The sequence below is a fragment of the Cucumis sativus genome, chromosome 5, assembly GCF_000004075.3.
Source record: "Cucumis sativus cultivar 9930 chromosome 5, Cucumber_9930_V3, whole genome shotgun sequence".
NCBI classification, from domain to species: Eukaryota; Viridiplantae; Streptophyta; class Magnoliopsida; order Cucurbitales; family Cucurbitaceae; genus Cucumis; species Cucumis sativus.
This window is the reverse complement of record NC_026659.2, coordinates 4,957,525-4,976,620: the sequence shown is the minus strand read 5'-3', so window position 1 is coordinate 4,976,620 and position 19,096 is coordinate 4,957,525. Positions and strand designations below refer to the sequence as shown.

Genomic DNA, 19,096 nt, shown 5'->3' with positions numbered 1-19,096 from the left:
TCATCTATAACAAAAACATTATTATATATGAAATGAATGTTCTCAAGAAACAATAAAATGTATTGAATAAGAGAACAAGGTTGGATTTATACCTAATGTTGGGACTACGCCCAAATTGAGAAAATATATGTTTACTAGAGTATGATAGTCAATCTTTTATAATAGGCTATCATGAGATGCAACAAGATTACTCTAGAAGATCACTTAGGATCTCCTAAGTTGTTGATACTTTGATTGATTGTCTTTGCAAAAATCAGGCTCCCCTGAATTTAATAACTCTAGTAATATAGTCTGATTAGAGACTCTCCTAAATGTTATATTATTCAAACTTCTCAATCAATATTGAATAACATGTCAGTAGTCAACATTCATTATGAACACAAGCTACAATCTTTCTTCACAGCACAAAAGCTTCTTTCACGAACACAAAAACATTCAACCACAACACGCACTTGCTAGGTCAAAATCTAGAGACCATCTCACAAGAAGGAAAGATAATCAATAATAGAGACCATCTCACAAGAAGGAAAGATAATCAACTCAACATTAAGACACCCACAACTTATGACCAAAGAAAAAAGGAAAGTTATTAACAAGGCAACAAAATAACCATAAAACGACAAAAGAAAACTTTTACAACCAACAAAAAAAACTCCCCCTTAGCTTATACAAAATTTATTTTATGGTCAAGCACATACGAACACCATCAACAACAAAACATATACCCAACAACTTCGAACACATCTCCCCCTTAACGGCCAAAAAAGGAAATCAAGTGGAATTGGACGGATCAACGATGGATGTAGAAGCATCACCAGAACTAGCTAAGATCAAGCTAAGAGAGTGCACAAGAGAATCAATGGTACGACGACTATCAGTGAGCTCTTGGATAATTTCACTCAAAGTGCAAGATTTAGTTGATAGCTAGAATATGGAAAATTCTATTTCTCAATAAAGGAGGAATAAAGTAACCCACCATCAAAGGTACGAAGATCATCCAGAAGAGGCAGGTTATCAACACGAGAAAGTCTAATGGGAATAAGAGTGATGTTAGAGATATGACTCCCTTGAAACAATATGTAGTTGAGAAGCAATGTTGTAGAAGTAAAATTAAGAACTTCTCCAACAAATCACAAATTGCAGGATGTTGAGACACATCATACTAACACACAACAAACATGGAAGAACAATTGGGAGTTTGAGAGCATAAAAATGAAGTAATGGAGAAATAATAAACGAACCAAAATCACCAATCTCAACACAGTACCAATTATATAAATCAACTACCATAAAGTAAGAGACACACTCAAGGAAGCATGCATTGAAGGACATCAATTGTAGAGACGAATTTGATGGTAGAATAGCATACTTTACACGAAATTATATATACCCACTAAATATATGTAGGCAGTATATGGGTGAAGTGAATGATGTAAATATCATGATATAGAGAGATATGAAGAAACAAGCCTATGTTTGAATTGTATGCTTCAATGCATACAATATATATATATATATATATATATATATATATATATATCATACGTAGCATTGGAGGGATAGGTAGGTGTGCATTAAATAAGTGATGAATATTTAGGTATTTGATTTTTTTATTGTAAAAAAATTAGTTTAAACTTCTTACTGCCTTAGTAATAATTATAATAATTAGTAGCTTCAATGTCCAAACTACTTCTGACTTTGACTTTGGGGTTCCTCTTCAATATTAACAATCCAAAATTGGATGAATTTAAAATACTAATAACGTTGCCCTTCAAAAATATCTCCATCCATTTGAAATGCACTTGAAATGTGCCTTCTTTGTATTGGATGAATTTGATGTACAAAACTAAATTCAAAGAGTGAAGAAAAATCAAGGATTCTCTAGCTCAAACCATAATAGTGTCACCCAAAAAAATTGGAAACATAATTTGAATTTAGACTTTAAGTATATTGTTCCTCCAAAATCGTATGATTAATCTAAATATTACCTACTGAAATTTGTAATGAAATTAATATCTAACATCACGTTTGAAATTTACACTTAGTTTGTCAAGTTTTACTTTGATTTTAAAATCACTTAAAACATCAATTTTGTTTTCTTAGCTAAAATTGATTCACTTTTAAAAAAGATAAACTCAACTTTTAAATTTGACCTCTAAGACGGTACTCAACTTCTAAAATTGATTTACTATACAATAACTTCACCACGTTGGCTATTACCTTTTAAAGTTTGTAATCTTATGCCTTTGCCTAAATATTTTTAAATTAACTTTTGTAGTAGAGATTCGTAAGATTATAAGTTCGAATGAAAATTGAAACTTCCAACTTGTTTTGCAGTGACCTAAATGGTGAGACATTGTTTACCTCTCAATTTTTATTTCCGATTAATTACACCTCCAATTTTCTTCAAACTTTCCAACATATTTCTCCTTCGAATTAGCATCTAACTGAAATGCGCCATGTGATATTTTTTAAAAAAAGAAAAAAAAAAGTTCTTTATGTGCAAAGGAGATAGGAGAGTGTATGAGATTAATTAAGTAAAACCTAGGCTACACGTAATCATTGTTTATGAGATCACTGTATATTACTAATATTATACCTTTTAAAAGAATATAAATACCACTACAACTGGCAACAATAACTTTAATTTAGTTGTTAAAATCTTTTCGTCAATTCAAACGAACTCATTATATTTCCTAAAATGGAAGGTTTAATCACCATAAATTGACAATTTTTTATATAGCATAAATTAAGCAAATAAGGTACTAATAATTTATTACCATCCTACACAATTGATTGGGTTTAGGCTTTTATAGGTATTAATAGATATTTATTTGGTAGATGTCTTGGTGGCACCACAACTTCAATGTGTGCATTTCTACAGTTTCTTATAAATACACTATTAACAAATTATTGAAGAAATATCCAAAATGGTTTTCAAACCAAATATAAGAACTTTATGGGCCTTAATGGCCCATTGAGTAGCCCTTCTCCATTTGGGTCACAAAATTAAGAAAATCAACTCTCACTACCTCTCTATTTATTTAAGAGAAATTTGTGAGAATGACAAATTTGAGTATAATAAATTAAAAAAATATTAAGTTTTTGGCAACACGACCCTTTTAATTTTTTTTCTACTTTTTTACCCGTTTATACCCTTTATGTAGGATAATATATTTTGTGGAGATACAACTTACTTACATGATGCAAAGAATGAGACGGAACACCACGCAGTCATAAGTTTGAAAAATCTTAACTAGATATTTTTGGGTTTGACAAATTTCTGTAGTATCCCTTAAATATATGTCTATAATTCATTAATAGATTTTTAGATTTTTAGTATTTAAATCAAATTAATTAACATTTATTTCTTTTATTTATAAGACTTATGTTTAATAACAATTTTCTCTAAGAAAAAATGGCTAAGAGAATTTCAACTTTCTCGATTTATTATATTTCATAATATTTTGAATTCAAATATTACAACATATATTCTTAAAATAATGACAAAATATATTTCAAACTATTTAAAAAAATATATCAAATAATTCATAGTACGTATTAATAATAAAAATGGTTAAGAGAATTTCAACTGTTCCTGAGTTATTATATTTCATAATATTTTCAATTCAAATATTACATCATATCCCTAAAATAATGGCAAACATAAATTCAACATTTTCGTATTATTTATATTTGAAGTTATTTAAAATATATATTATATAATACGTAGTACGTACGGTTAATAATAATTTAAAAGTAAAGTTTTATCATCCCTATAATCATGATTATGATTATCCACTTATTTTAGTTGATTTTTTAAAAAAATTATTTTATTTGTGCCTCTTGTATCAAATAATTATTTTTCACATTGTGTTTAATTTATGTTTATTTCAATCATAAAGAAGCTTTCTACAATCACGCCACAACAAATGAGTCACCAATTAAGTCCTTACTTGAATTTGATATGTATGAAGACCTTGAAGAACTTACCTTGGAGATTTTCGAACTTTGTTCAACCGGTTGGAGATTTTGGAGTGGTTGAATGTAAAAAGTTCAATGTTCGTCGAAACAACCCAAAGAATGTTTTTCGGTGAAGGGATGATAGGGATACTTTTTGAAAGAATGCTTTTCGGTGGAGGAAAACGATGAAGGGATGCTTTTCAGTTAACAAACGTAATTTTGTGTGGAGCGAAAAAATGCTTTTCGGTGAAGCAAAGGAACGTAAATTAAAAAATTGCTAGGGTTTCAAAGTGGATCGAGATTTGATGTCTTTAATGCTATTTGTAATGCCTGCATCATTAGAATGTGATGTGAAATTGGGTGGAGATTTGAGGGTGGTGGTTTTTTTTTTTGGAGCGGGAATTATAATTTTCACAGGGTTTGATTGGCTAGGGGAGTTTTTTTTAGTTACAAATGTATTTGAAGTTTATTCCATTAGTGTATTTACGACTCAAGTTTTTTAGTTAGGTTGAGGTATTCAAGATAATGCTCCAACTTTTTTTTTCTCTCCAAAATTTTCTATTTTGTAAATTTAAAAATATTTTTACAATTTATTCAAAGTGAAGCTTCTATTTTATCATTCTTATCGTGGGTGCAAGTTTTTATAGATTAAAAAAAAAAATACAAATTGCAAAAAAAATATTTATTGATTTTTTAGTTTTAGTGAGTACCAATATGTATGTTTATATCTGTAATTTGTTTAGTTTAAAACCTTCAACAATAAACATACTTTTGTAAATTTTCATCTTAATCCTTAAAACTTTGAAATAGTGAAGAAAATGGTGTTTGGAAAGCTTTTTTTCCCCACTAAAATGATGATTGGAAATTTAATAGGCACAATAATTTGTGTAAAATTGAAATAATGCATACATGATGTCACTTACAATAATATAATCCATATAACTTGGTGTGATACTAGTTGGAGTAAATGATGCATGCCATCTTTTGTGAGTTGAATAAAATGATAACAATTTGATACATATAGTTGGGATCGAAAGGTAGATTAAAGCATGAGTTGTTGTTACTATCTAAGTTGGTTTGAATTCAACAATTGGGTTTGAATTCAACAATTGTTAGTTGATTTTCAAATTAAGACTATGCTTCCAGCTACTATTTTTTGCCACAATGAGGGTGCATGTTCCTATAGCATCAACACCCATTTTTCATCTAAAACAAGATTATTGGCAATGCAATTTTATTCTCAAAATAATTATGCATATTATTTTCATCCATTCTCGTTTCAAAGGGATATCATTGAACACTTTTAGTTCCTAGGTTTACAACAATATAATAGACCCATTTGGTATTAGAGTTTTCAAAATGTACTTTTTTAGACTATGAATTTTTTAAAATGGGTTTATAAGGTCCTAAAAGTATTTTATATTTGATTTTTTGAAAATAATTATATAATATTTAAATTTTTAGAAAAAGTGGTGTAGAAAAGAGATAGTTTTTAGAAGTTATTCTTCTAATTTTAAGATGCCACATAATTATTTTAAATAAAAATATAAAGTTATTTTAGGAACATTTTAAACTTACTTTTAAAAACTCATACACTAAAAAGATACATTTTGAATACTCGAGAACCAAATGAGTCTATACTTATAAATTCAGAACTAAAAATATCTATTTTAAAAATAAACTCAAGAACTAAACGCACGTATTCATCCAAATCTAAAGAATATTTTTTCTTCATTTTTTTCTTTTTTGGTTCAACAAGAAATGAGATAAAAAAAAGTTTGTTCTTCTAGCAACTTCTCCATGGTTGATATGTATAGAGGTTATGGTTGGATGAACATTGGAGTTAGCACAATAATATTTGTGATGTTGGTCTATAAGATAATTGATGAGAAAAAGAAGAAAGCAAAGACAAAAAGTTGTTAGGAAAATGAAGATAAGATCATTGGAATTTGTGTTAAGGTAAGAAAATGGTAGAAAGGCTTCGTTTTCTCTTAACAACTTCACCTAATTTTGGGAAACCCTACCTTTCTTCCTACGCAAAACAACCTTCCAACCTTTCATATAATTATAAATTATAAATATATATACACATACATACATACATAGACACAATTGATAGTTTTACCAAAAAAGATTACCAAAACTTATTCAAACCTTTTATGGTGTGGGTTTCTTGCAAGTTTCTCAAATCTCTCAAATCGGTTCTTGGCCCATCTCAATCAACCATAGTTAAGGGTTAACCAATATACCTCCTAAATTTTATTTACACTTGTATAGTTGTTTCAATTAAATTCGTAAAATTTTATAGATGAATCAATTTAGAGCATCGTTAACATTGTATATATGTATGCAAATTATTCATGTGCATCAACAAAATGAATGACTACGATGAACATGTAGACAATTATAAAACCAAATCATATATTAATAACTGAGACTCTAAATTGATTTTACGTATAAAAATTTAAGGGTTTAGTCGATAAAAATAATAAGTTTAGACGATATTGTTTCAAATGAAACAAAATTGAGTATAGTATAGATCGATAAATTTATAAAAGTTTGAGAATTTAAATAGACTTGGTTATTAGTTAAACTTTAAATTAATAAAATTAGGAAAGTTTAAAAAGTATAAATTGATAGTTGATTTCTTTTTATTTTTGGTGTATCTACCTAACTATAGTTTGTTTGATTGAGATATTATATGTCCATCTTAGAAGTCAATATTAATGTCTTATATTACAATTTAAATTATTAAATGATTTTTTAAATTTTTATTTTAACATTTTCAACTTTTGAGTTTGTTTTATTTAAATTTTAAGTTCTACTTAAATGTATTTATTTTAATAAATTTTATTTTCTATTAATTGGTTTTGAGTGAAAAATCTAAATATCTTATTTATTGATTATCTTTAATAGTTTTTATACAACAATTAACCATGATCTAAAAATCTAAAACTTGACTCATATACCATCATGGCTCCAAATGTTTATTTTTATTGTCTAAATATACTTTTTAATTCCTAATGTTAAGGATTTTTTTTTAAAAAATATATATTTAGTATTTGTATCTTATTGTCTTTATATTTTTCAAACATATTAAAAATTAATTGATTGTGATACCGTAGAAAGTCATAAAAATTTGGAGAAATAATTATATTTTTCCAAAGAATCCCATTTTAAGAAAAAATAGCTTTCCAAAACCTTGAGGAAATTTTTTTAATTTTTTCTCACTTATGTGTTTAAAATTCTTCTCAAAACTTCTATTAAAATTGAGGAACTAACAAGATTGAGTTGTAAAATTGTAACATCTTAAAACTTAAGTCTAAATGAACTAGCTACTTTTTCTTTTTAGAATCAAGTTTTGTTTTTAAATTATATAGGAAAACAACTCTCTTTTACGAACATGGTATTTTAATCATACCCATCAAAATTAAGCGGTTAGATTTTACTTTCGAGCATATGTAATCTTTTTACTAGGTCAAAAAGTTCTAGTTGGATGGTTTTTGGACTTTAGAAATTTGAATATTCAAGGAGCATTTAGAGCAAAGACTATGTAATTTTATAATAATAACCATTTATTGTTAGGGTAAATACTTTTTAAAAGTTTCAAATTATAGGTATAGTAAACACTATTTCAAAACTCAATAATTTGTTACAGTATCTACTATTTGTTACCAATTTTACTATTTTATATCTATCGTTTTTTTAGTACAATGTTTATTATTATCTTCTCTCAAACTAAAATAGTTTTTACTATGAACAAACAATGTTATAACTCAAATTTCAACTAAAACAGCACACTACTTTGTCCCGAGAAAAGGTGGCATATCCTATATTAAATTAAAATACACAAGGTTGGTTAAAAGGAAATATAGTAAAGAAATAAAAGTTGAATATAGTATGAATGTGGGAGATTGCAAGACATACACGAAACTAATGTAGGAATGTTGAACAAGATCGGTGGATATTATATTCTTCAAAAACTAAACAAGTAAAAAAATAGGACTAATCTAAAAGCTTAAGCTAATAGATAATGGTAGAAATTGTGAAAAAACTCTAGAACTAACATACTAAGAAAAATTAAAAGCAATAATTAAGTTGGATAAGATAACCATTTTTTTACTTAAACAAAAACTATCTTTTCTTTTATGTTTAATTTGGTTCGGGATTTATTTTTTGTTTTTATATTTTAGAAAACAAAAAATACAAAGAAAACGTCTAAAAACGTGTTTGATATACTTAAATTTTAAACAAATTTTGAAAAAATTAACCATTAAGTCTAATTTCAAAAGCAATAATTTGTTGTATTCTTTGTTTTAAGAAATTGTGAACTTGCCATACACTATTATATTTTCAAATTTTACGATCAAATACATTTTTTAATTAAAATTAAAATTTCAAAATTGGATCTAGATTTTAATACAATCTTGAACAACCTCAGTTTTCAAATTAGCTAATTTTTAAAATATTTTAAAAAGATTAAGTGGTAAAAAACATACAAATTTTACAATTAAAAAAGTAAATAAACCATAAAAAGGATCATATTTCATATCTTGAGTAAAAGTTGATATACAATTTTCCAAGTTTGAAACTAAATTCGTGTTTTAGTCTATAATTTATCAAACATTAGTTACACTATAGAGATTATGAAAAAAAAATCCGAAGTATCCTATCATAGACTTTGTCCAATACATCAAACTTTAGACGTAAAACCAAGTGTTTTAATTAGTTTAATTTTTGTTAATTTGGTACAAAGATTGCAACACTTTCAAAATCTAATGAACAAATATCACACTTAGGAGTAGAACTTACTCTTCTTCTTTTTTTCTTTTCTGAAAAGTTTGACTAGAAATAATCATATGAAAGTTGGATACAGCTTTGAAACAATGGCAAAACATTGGACTAAAAGTAACATATATTAGAGAGACAACAATTAATGAAATGTAAAATAAAACTAATGTTTTGACTTTGGTTGTGTCATTTTTCAATTATTGCAATTACATTAAATTCATCATGAGATCTTATTGTTTGCTTTATTATTCATTGAAAACTTGACCTTTTAATATAGTAGTTTGATTTCTTGTTAAACAATAAAACCATCAAGTTTGCTCCCAAATAATAGAGCAAACATGCATGAGTATTAGAGATCACTAATCTTTTTTAATTTAAAGTACTTTTCTTTTTCTTTTTTTTTTGTAAATTTTATTTCATTACATTTTTAATATTAGTTGTCTTTTAAAATCAAAAGTTTAATAATACCACACCTCTTAAACTTTAATAATGCAACTTAAAAATAAGAATTATTTTTCAAACCAAGCATAACTCAAATAGCATAGAAGTGTTCTAGTGATGAAGTACACTTTTTTGGTCAAATTTTGGTATTAACATCTATAAGAAAGTATAAGAAAATAGCTACAATAATTCTCTAATTTCATTATGAAATAGTCAAAGTAATATAAAAGGTCAAAAGAACCCCAAAAAAAAAAGCAAATAAATAATAAATACTATATATATATATATATATTGTAGCTAGATGAACAACTTTCATGGAATGAGAATGGAAATTTCTAATAAAATTTGAAACAATCAAATTTAACAAAAAAGAAAAGAAAAGGTGGTGGGTTTTGAATATATAAATGAATTCCACGTAGATAACCTACGTACGTATATGTGGGTGATGTGGATAATTCCATGTTAAGTAAACCTAAAGTCTCACGCCAGCTCATCCATTTACATGATGACACGTGTACATACAACAATTCCAATTCTGATTTCCCCCCAGGTTGTTGGGGTTTAGTCATCCAACGTTATTTTTGTATTTTCCGTGCCGTATTTTCTTTTTCTTTCTTCTAAATATTCCAATGACATTACTATTTTTTATTTTCTTTTTTAAAAAAACATAATTACACATTTTACATCATTTTATGTTTTAATAATTAAATTTTATGTTTTTGTAATAACTCTAAACTCTAAATTTGGTTTATAGAAGTTTATGAATTTTCAAAGATGTCGTAATAAAGAACAAAATAAACACAAATCTAAAAATACGTTTGGTAATTTAATTTATTTTTTAGACAAATTATGTAAATCTATTTATTGAGTTAGATTAATTTTTGTTTACAAAGTTAGAGAGAAAGAAATATGGGTGAGATTTGGAAGAAATAGCATAAAAGGAGAGTTGGTAGTTGTAAACTGATAAACTGCCAAAATTCCCACTTGCAAATAAATTAAAATTAAAATAAGTATTAAAATCATAAAACAGTCAAAAGAAGACACCAATCCCATTTTATAAACCCTTCTTTCATTTCCAATCCAAAGCAAGAAACCAAAACCCAATTACAATTTATAATCCAAAAAATTAGATATAATAATCTTTCACAAACCCAAATTAAGGAAAACAAGAAAACAAAGGAAAAATGGAGTCTGTAATTGCAGAGCTAGAAGGCACTTTGTTGAAGAGCTCTGATGTATTCTCCTACTTCATGTTGATGGCTTTCGAGGCCTCCGGTCTCATCCGTTTTGCGTTATTGCTCTTCTCGTGGCCACTCATACGTCTTCTTGAGGCAGCGGGGATGGAAGAGTTAGGGCTGAGATTGGCAACGTTCGTGGCAGTGTTTGGTGTTCGAAAGGCAGAGATCGAGTCGGTTTCGAGAGCAGTTTTACCGAAGTTTTTTATGGATGATTTGAATATAAATGTTTGGAAAGTGACAAGCGGGTTTAACAAACGAGTGGTGGTGACCAAGTTGCCAAGGGTTATGGTAGAGATGTTTGTAAAGGAGCATTTACTTGCTGACGAGGTCATTGGGTGCGAGCTCGGGTTTAATCGATTCGGGTTTGCGACGGGGCTTATGGAGGGAGGATTTGGTTCTGCTGTTGATGAGATTTGTGAGGTTTTTGACTTGGGTAATGGTGGAAGACAGCCTACTATGGGTTTAGGAAGACCTTCATCATGTTCTTCCATTTTGGATCTTTGTGAGGTTAGTTTGACGATTTTTTGCATGCTCTAACAAGACTAAATGTTACATGTTTTTTTTTTTTTTTTTTTGAGTAAATAGGATTTCCAACTAAGCTTTGTTTTAATTAACTGTAAGGTTTAGACAAAAGATATTGCAAATTGGTAGCTATATATACTTAGATAGTACTAAAAGTTAACACTTTTCTTTGGCTACTTTACTCCTTTTAAAATCGCAGGAACAGATGCACTCACCATTAACAATCGCCCAAGTTCGTGACCACACTCCACGTCACCAAGATCTCCGACCGTCACCGGTCATTTTCCACGACGGTCGCCTCGTCAACCGCCCAACTCCGGCCACCGCCTTGCTAATCATCCTATGGGTCCCACTCGGCATAATCCTCGCCATCCTCCGAATCACCATCGGCATAATTCTACCAATGTGGGCCATCCCTTACGTCACTCGCCTTTTCGGCGGAAAAGTCATCGTCAGAGGCCACCCCCCGCCGCCCCTCTCAGGCAACTCCACCTCTGGTGTACTCTTCGTCTGCACCCACCGCACCTTAATGGATCCCGTCGTCCTCGCCACCGTACTCCGCCGCAAAGTCCCCGCCGTCACCTACTCCATCTCCCGCCTAACCGAAATCCTTTCCCCAATCCCCACCGTGCGATTAACCCGAATCCGACATGTCGACGCGGAGAAGATCAAAAGAGAGTTATCCAAAGGAGACCTAGTCGTTTGCCCCGAGGGAACGACATGTCGGGAACCGTTCCTCTTGAGATTCAGCGCGCTATTTGCGGAACTAACGGATAGAATTGTACCGGTGGCTATGAATTACCGAGTTGGGTTTTTCCATGCAACTACGGCACGAGGATGGAAGGGGTTGGACCCGGTTTTCTTCTTCATGAACCCACGACCGGTGTATGAGGTGACGTTCTTGAACCAGTTGCCGGTGGAGGCAACATGCTCGGCCGGGAAAAACCCGCATGAGGTGGCGAATCACGTGCAGAGGATGTTGGCGGCAAGTTTGGGATTTGAATGTACGAATTTTACTAGAAAAGATAAGTATAGGGTTCTGGCGGGGAACGACGGAACGGTGTCGTATGTTTCGTTGGTTGATCAACTCAAGAAGGTGGTTGCCAAATTAAAACCCTTTATTCACCTTATTTAGATCATATCTATTTGCTTTTCTTAGGTTTGGTTTTGTTTCGTTTGTTCATTACTTATTTTTTGCAAATTTGTTGTTTTTCTTAATTGGAATTTAGATTCTTTTGTTTTGAATTTTGTGGAAATGTATAATAAATTTTGTGGAAATGTAGAATTTAAATAATCATATGTTTTGATTTTAAATTTATAATGTATTGATAATTAAATGGAATTATACTTACATTGATGTATATAAAAAGATTCTACATTATTTATTATTGTTAAGTTATGAGACTACGATAGAAAGCATAAATATTTGGTTGGATAAATCTAATGAAATGCAAAAGAAACTAATGTTTTAATTTAATGGAAAGTTTGAGCATACTTCTTTGTATGATTCAAGAAGAAAATTGTTAAATGTGCAATAAAAAAGTCATGATCTTCAAGTCTATCACAATTATATGTGGAATGTTGAGAGAAGAATCAAATACCTAATTTACCATATGGTTTAGTCAGGATAGCTGTTGCTTCATTTAAATTGAGGGGTAAAATTCACAAAAATTAAAATTAAAAAACAAATTTGAAACTATGGATTTAGTCCCTTCAAATTTTGGCAAATTTAAATATATGATGCTTATGTTTTAAATTTATTATTTCATATACTTATGGTCTAGGGTTATTTATTTTTAGTTGTATTAAGTTTTTTTCTCTAAAAAATACATTTGTTTGGTGTCTAAAATTTAACAAAACTTTTATATTACCATTTTAATGGTATTGGGGCAGTTTTTATTTATGGATAATAGTGTTGGTTAAATATATATATTAGAGTTTATAAATGAACAAAGATAAAAAGGAAAGTAAATTTGATTTTTTTAGTTGAAAACATTACAATTTAGGGTATAACTTGTGAAGCTTAATTAAACCAAAAGGACCTAAATTAATACTAAGGTTGAACAATTAATAAGAGCACCTAATTAGAATGTTTAGAATTATATCCACCCAATCCACGAAATAATATGAAATTGGATATTATATAAATTAAAACTTTTGAAATTATAGATACGTCTGTATATATTATATATTTATTGTTAAAAATCAGTCTTAGTATCTTAAGTTTTTTACTTATAAGTAACAATTTAGTGGTTGAAGTAATTTGGTTCATAATTTTATAACAATTTAACTTTTGAGCTTGTCTTTTCAAAATGTATGAAACAAAAATTAAAATACTAAAAAGGAAAAAGAGGATTTGAAGAGATTTTTCTTTAATAAAGCAAATATGAAATTGTTAAATGAAAGTTGGGAAATTGAAATCTGAATATTGAAGAGAATTGAAAAGGTGTGTTGTCATGAAAATGTGCACAAATTCTCCATTAAAGTAGTGAGTAGTGAGGAATTAAAAGCAACTACAAAATTAAAGAGAATAATATCTTGTACAATTTACTATAAATAGAGTCACCATTAATTGAGATTTTCAAACATATATCTTAAAACAAAGGAATATTCAACCATCTTTAATAAGAATCAAGTAATTTACTTTTGCAAGGTTCCAAAGTGATTTTCCTTTTTCTTCTTTTTAATTGAAGGAATATTGAACATAGAAAGAGAGAAAATAGAAAGAAGTGACCTAACTTTGGAAATTAGAATAAGAAGAAAAAAAAAGAAGAAGATATATTCTTATGAGAACTACTTTGTTAGTCAAAGCCATAATTGTAGCCTTTGAATGTAATAAATTATTTAAGCTTGAAAGTGATAACTTTGAGAATTATTGCTTTTTTAGTACCACATTCTTCAATATTTACATATTAATTAATGTACCATTCTTAGGGTTTAGGGTTATAAATGATGATAAACTAAAAAGGGACAATTATTTAGGACATAAATTAGAAATAGAAAATGTTATTCAAATACACTCTTTCTATTAATATCCAATAATAAGCCTAAAATCCATCACAATATTGAAATATTACGTTGCTTTTGTATATTCAACTTTGCTTCTTTTCTCTCCATATACTTTTACTCATTTTTAATTTCGTAAAAATTTTAGTTTTTAAATATATCAAAATTGCATAAAATATTTTAAAATATAATAAAGTTTTACGGGTAGATTCTGATGGACTAAGTAAACATCTATGAGATATTATTAAAGTGTGATAGGTATTTATTCAAGTATGTCAATAGAAAATTACTTTCCAAATATGAAAATTAAAATGGTATTTTAGTCTAAAATAAAATGAGAGACAGAGATTGGAAGGATAATTTATTTGTGTTGCTAATAAATGAAATAGAGAATAAGAAACAATTTTGAAACTTAAGCAGTTGTATCAATTTTGATTTTTTTAGCTTAGAGAAGTGTTTCCACTTTTTTTGAAAAATTCGTAAACTGTACTTTTCATATGTTTTTTGATTAATTATAAGCCATTTTACAATATGGATTAAGATTGTAACAAAAGTTTTATTAGAATATGTAAGATTAGCATCAAATTTAATATAGGTTTAGTATACTCTTTACATACTATCTCTTATTTTAATTTTTGTTAATTGAGGAAGAAATGAGATAATGTTATGAATTAATTAGGCTAATCGTAACTTCTGAATAACTAATAGCTTAACAAAACTGAAAGTCTTTCCAACTTCTAATAACTCAATCAAATGAAAAGTCTTTCAAACTTCTAAAATGTAAATAATGAATAATTTATTTGTCTTACTCAACTAATTATGTTAATGGTAACTAATGAACAATTTTATAGCTAATGAAATCAAAAAGTTAATCTTCTAAATGAAAAAAATTAACAATACATTTAGTTATTGATTTTTACACAAAATACAATGAATGAGTCTTTAGAGATTCTTAAATATTGATGACTATAAAACTCCATTTTCTATCTCCAATTTGCGCACAGTTGGGATAGTCTTCCAAATAAGAAGGAATATCTCTGTTTCATTGCATGTTTCCGATCGTGGGTTGTTTATTTCTTTTTTTTTTCTTTTCTTTTTTATACTTTTCTAGATGAATTATCTCATCAATTGACATTTTTAAGAATATCTATGCATATGTATATAAGAAGAAAGCTTTGGGTTTGCCACATTATCTTAATTTGTGTTTTTTAATTCATTCATCAACTCTCTTCCTTCAAAGTTTCTAGAATTTAGCATGGTAAACCAATGTAGTATATTTAATTTAATTTTCAAGTGATTGCAAAGTAGAATTGTCTAACAATCATTATAATATTACATTTTAAGAACTATTTATAAGTTTAATCTTAAACAACAATCGGGAGGAAAATTAATCAATTGAAAATGAAGATACTTAACAAACAAAAATAAAATGTTTTTACAAAGAAAATATCAAGTTAGGCAATAAAATAAAAATGAAACACAAATGTCACGTGTTAAGAATCAGCACTACAAGAAAAATGGTCTATGACGTCAGTTATTTTCTGTCGTAAATAAAATTTCGTGACAATTATTTACAGTCATAGAATCACCTGTTGTGGACAAACCATCGAAGACAGTTTTAAAAATTTGTCACAATAAGTGTTTTCATAACAGAAAATAAACGTCATTATTTAATATTTTATGACAACAAATAACTACTATTATTTATTTTCATGACAACGAATGACTGTCATCTTTTGCATATTGACGACAGTTATAAAATGTCACGAATTCGTATATTATGACATTTTTTTTTTTCTGTCAAGGATATGTCAATGGTGACCATTTTTATAAAATTAAATGTCATTTTTTTTCAATATTAACGATAGTTACAAAATGTCACAAATTCGTATATTATGACTTTTTTTTCTGTTGAGGATATGTCATTCGTAACAGTTTTTATAAAATTAAAATGTCATTATTTCGATATTGATGACAGTTACAAAGTGTCACGAATTCATATATTATGACATTTTTTACTATGACATTTTTTTATGTCATATCTTTCTCAATTACTACATTTTTTTTACAATAAAATACATGTTTTTTTCTTCTTGCCGCTCTGTCATTACACTAACCAATTCAATCACAAAGTTGTTCTAATACATCACACCCATATGAAAACAGAGAGTCAACACTTTATATATATGTTATATAAGTTGTTCTAATACATTACACTCGTATGAAAACAAGTCAACACTTTATATATACATTACACAAGTTGTTCTAATATATATATGTTATGATACACTTTGTAATATTCATACACTAGAATTAACTTATAACCTTTTTTTTTTTTTTTTTGTTAAAGAGTAGTTTACATACAAAAAGAATAAACATTGACATCTTTAGCTACCAATAAGCCTAAAATAAGTACATTGGAATCAAGATTTTACTACCAACCATACAAAAAGTCTTATATCAATCAATTGCTCTAAGTTGACTTCACTGCTATTCTAATTAAAGCTAATTAAGGCCCACTTGACTTAATAATTACTCAAAACTGAAGTAAAAGAAAACTTAGGATTTGAATCGAATACCACTATACATCAATTGTGCTAAATCAATTAATTTGAGGGGAAAAAAACAAAGAGCATTACAAGATGTTATACCTCTTCGTTTATGATTTAGTTGATTCATTGTTGTCATTTGTCTTAAGTTCTATGAGGCATTGAGATACATAAGGTTTGAGCTACAAACAAAGAACAAAATATATCTTTATCCAGGATTCATTACACTTATGCAAACCTAAGAAGTAGTTTGACAACACAAAATTGACATCCAATTCTTTTAAGTTGGATATTTATTGTTAATGTGATTATGTCAAACATGTTAAAATAACAAAATTAATGAAAGTTTGAAGAACTCATGCACAAGCAGCTCCCCATATTTATTCTAACATGGCATGCTATATTATTAGCCAAGCTCCATAAAAAATGGTGTAATACAAGAAAGCACTAATGGGTATACTCAACCAATGAATGATGCACAATGAAAAATCCACACAACAGAAGAGAATAACAACCATAGCTTAAATTAGAACATTTCCAATCAAGTTTGAAACAAATGAGCTCCCTTTATTGTTGGACAGTTGGATGCAGGCTTGTTAATTTCATATATGATGACACAAAATTTTCATTGATAAAATGAATGAGACTAGTGCTCAAAATACAAGGATAGTTGAAAAGTTGAAAAGCTAAATGAGTGCAATCTCAAGAAAGTTGATATAAGTTTTGTTGGCAACTAAATGTAGTAAGGGTTATGTTATTGTCCCATGAGATAGTTGAGAAACACAAAGTTGACATGACAACTCTTAATTGTAAGAAGAATATTTTTATCTCATTGCAATTGGAAGCATCATTTTATCATACATTACTGTACTTATTTGCTAGTCCAAAGAGACAATGCATAGAAAATAAAAATGAAAAGCTTAAAGCATTAATATATCCACTACTATAATATCTCTAATTACAAGAAAATAAGCTTGGAAGTATAAAGAGAGATTAATTATTCATTTATGTTCTTCAAAGTATGAGACAAAGATAAAGATTTGTATAATACCTTAATAGCAATAAGATTTGTATAAAGTTTGAAGAATTAGCACTAAGTTTCGAAAGTAACAGACTCCAATAACTCAATGCAATTGAAGTTCGTTATAATGTCATCAATCGATGTGGCAGGAAAGTAGAGACAACCTACCTTTAGAAAGAATAACAATCAACAAACATGAGAGATAGCTTAAATCCAAATGATGGTCCTTCATAAAAATTCACTAGGAAATCCTCTCTGCAGGTGAAAATGCGAAAGAGTCTTGTTGGTTAAATGCACAACTTTAAAACCCGCCTAGAATGACCATCAAACTCGCTAACATTCGTACTTGAATCCCACCTAATCAAGTCAAGTGATAGTAGGTTAGCCAAGAAAGAAAGCTAAAACAATTAACACTTTCAATTCCTCACAATGTCTTTGTATCCAAATCTAACACAAGATCATACATTCATTCCAAACATTTCAAGTAACTAATTTCAAAATTAAAACAAATAATTTCCACATAGATGTCCATAATAAAATTAGGATATGAACAAACACAGTAAATACTCCTAAAATCGTTAATAGAAAAACTTTATCAAAATCATGATCATATTTCACAAGAAGAAGTAAATCATGCTTATGAAATCAGATAAAATGGCATAAGGTTTATTTCGAAACTATGAAAGGTATATATTGAACCATATATATATACACAATTGAGACTCTAGCAAGCGTAACTGAAGAAAACCTAGAATGGACAAACCTGGAAGTAGGGCGATTGAGCGATGAAGGGAGGAGAGATTATTAGGGCTTGTGATTGAAGATTGTGCTACCACATATAGACAAGAGTTAAATAGTGAAATTCATGTGTATGAGTTCATGGGTTATTTAAAATTTTAGAAAGAGAAATTCATGCCTTTTAACTAAAAGAACAAATGGAACTGCACTGTAGTTTGAGTCTCTCACATTTCGTTTGGATTGACTTAAAAAAATAGTTAAAAAATTTTAACTTTTTTAAATAAAATCTACATATATCCAACATTTAAATATATTATTTTCATAAAAAAAAATGTATTTAATTTTTTAACATAAAAATGGATCCATATTGAGATCCAAGATTTAATTGATGCTACATTAAATTATTTAACTACTTAATGAACAAAACATGCATGTATATTATATATATACAAAATAATTATAAAAACTAAACTCATTGATTTCAGAAAGTTGGAGAACAAACACAATTAACGTTTGAATGTTATTTTTGGACTTCAAATATAATTCAAACTTTATAATTATTGGTTTGAAGTTATAATATTGTTTCATACTTTTGAACTATATTCACGTGGCAGTTCACATATACTTTTAAAAAATTATAATAAATTTCTAAACATTTTAATTAAAATCAACAATAAAACTTAACTATAACAAATGGGTACCTGCTAATTGAAACTCACTCAAATAAAAATATTTATTTGATTTATATTTTTTTTGAAAGAGTATTGGCTGAATAAGAGTTTAATTTTAACTCTCATTGTAAAATTTAATCGCTAACTAAATCAACT

At 28.2% G+C, this 19,096-nt stretch overlaps 1 protein-coding gene across 1 annotated transcript; it reads left to right on the top strand.

Annotated features, from left to right (window-relative positions):
- The first annotated feature begins 10,242 nt into the window (after positions 1–10,242).
- LOC101205124 (glycerol-3-phosphate acyltransferase 5) lies at positions 10,243–12,113 on the top strand. Its single transcript, XM_004147665.3, has 2 exons — positions 10,243–10,940; positions 11,155–12,113. The coding sequence occupies exons 1-2, from the start codon at positions 10,380–10,382 to the stop codon at positions 12,088–12,090; spliced, it is 1,497 nt and encodes a 498-aa protein (XP_004147713.1). The 5' UTR covers positions 10,243–10,379; the 3' UTR covers positions 12,091–12,113.
- The last annotated feature ends 6,983 nt before the right edge of the window (positions 12,114–19,096 follow it).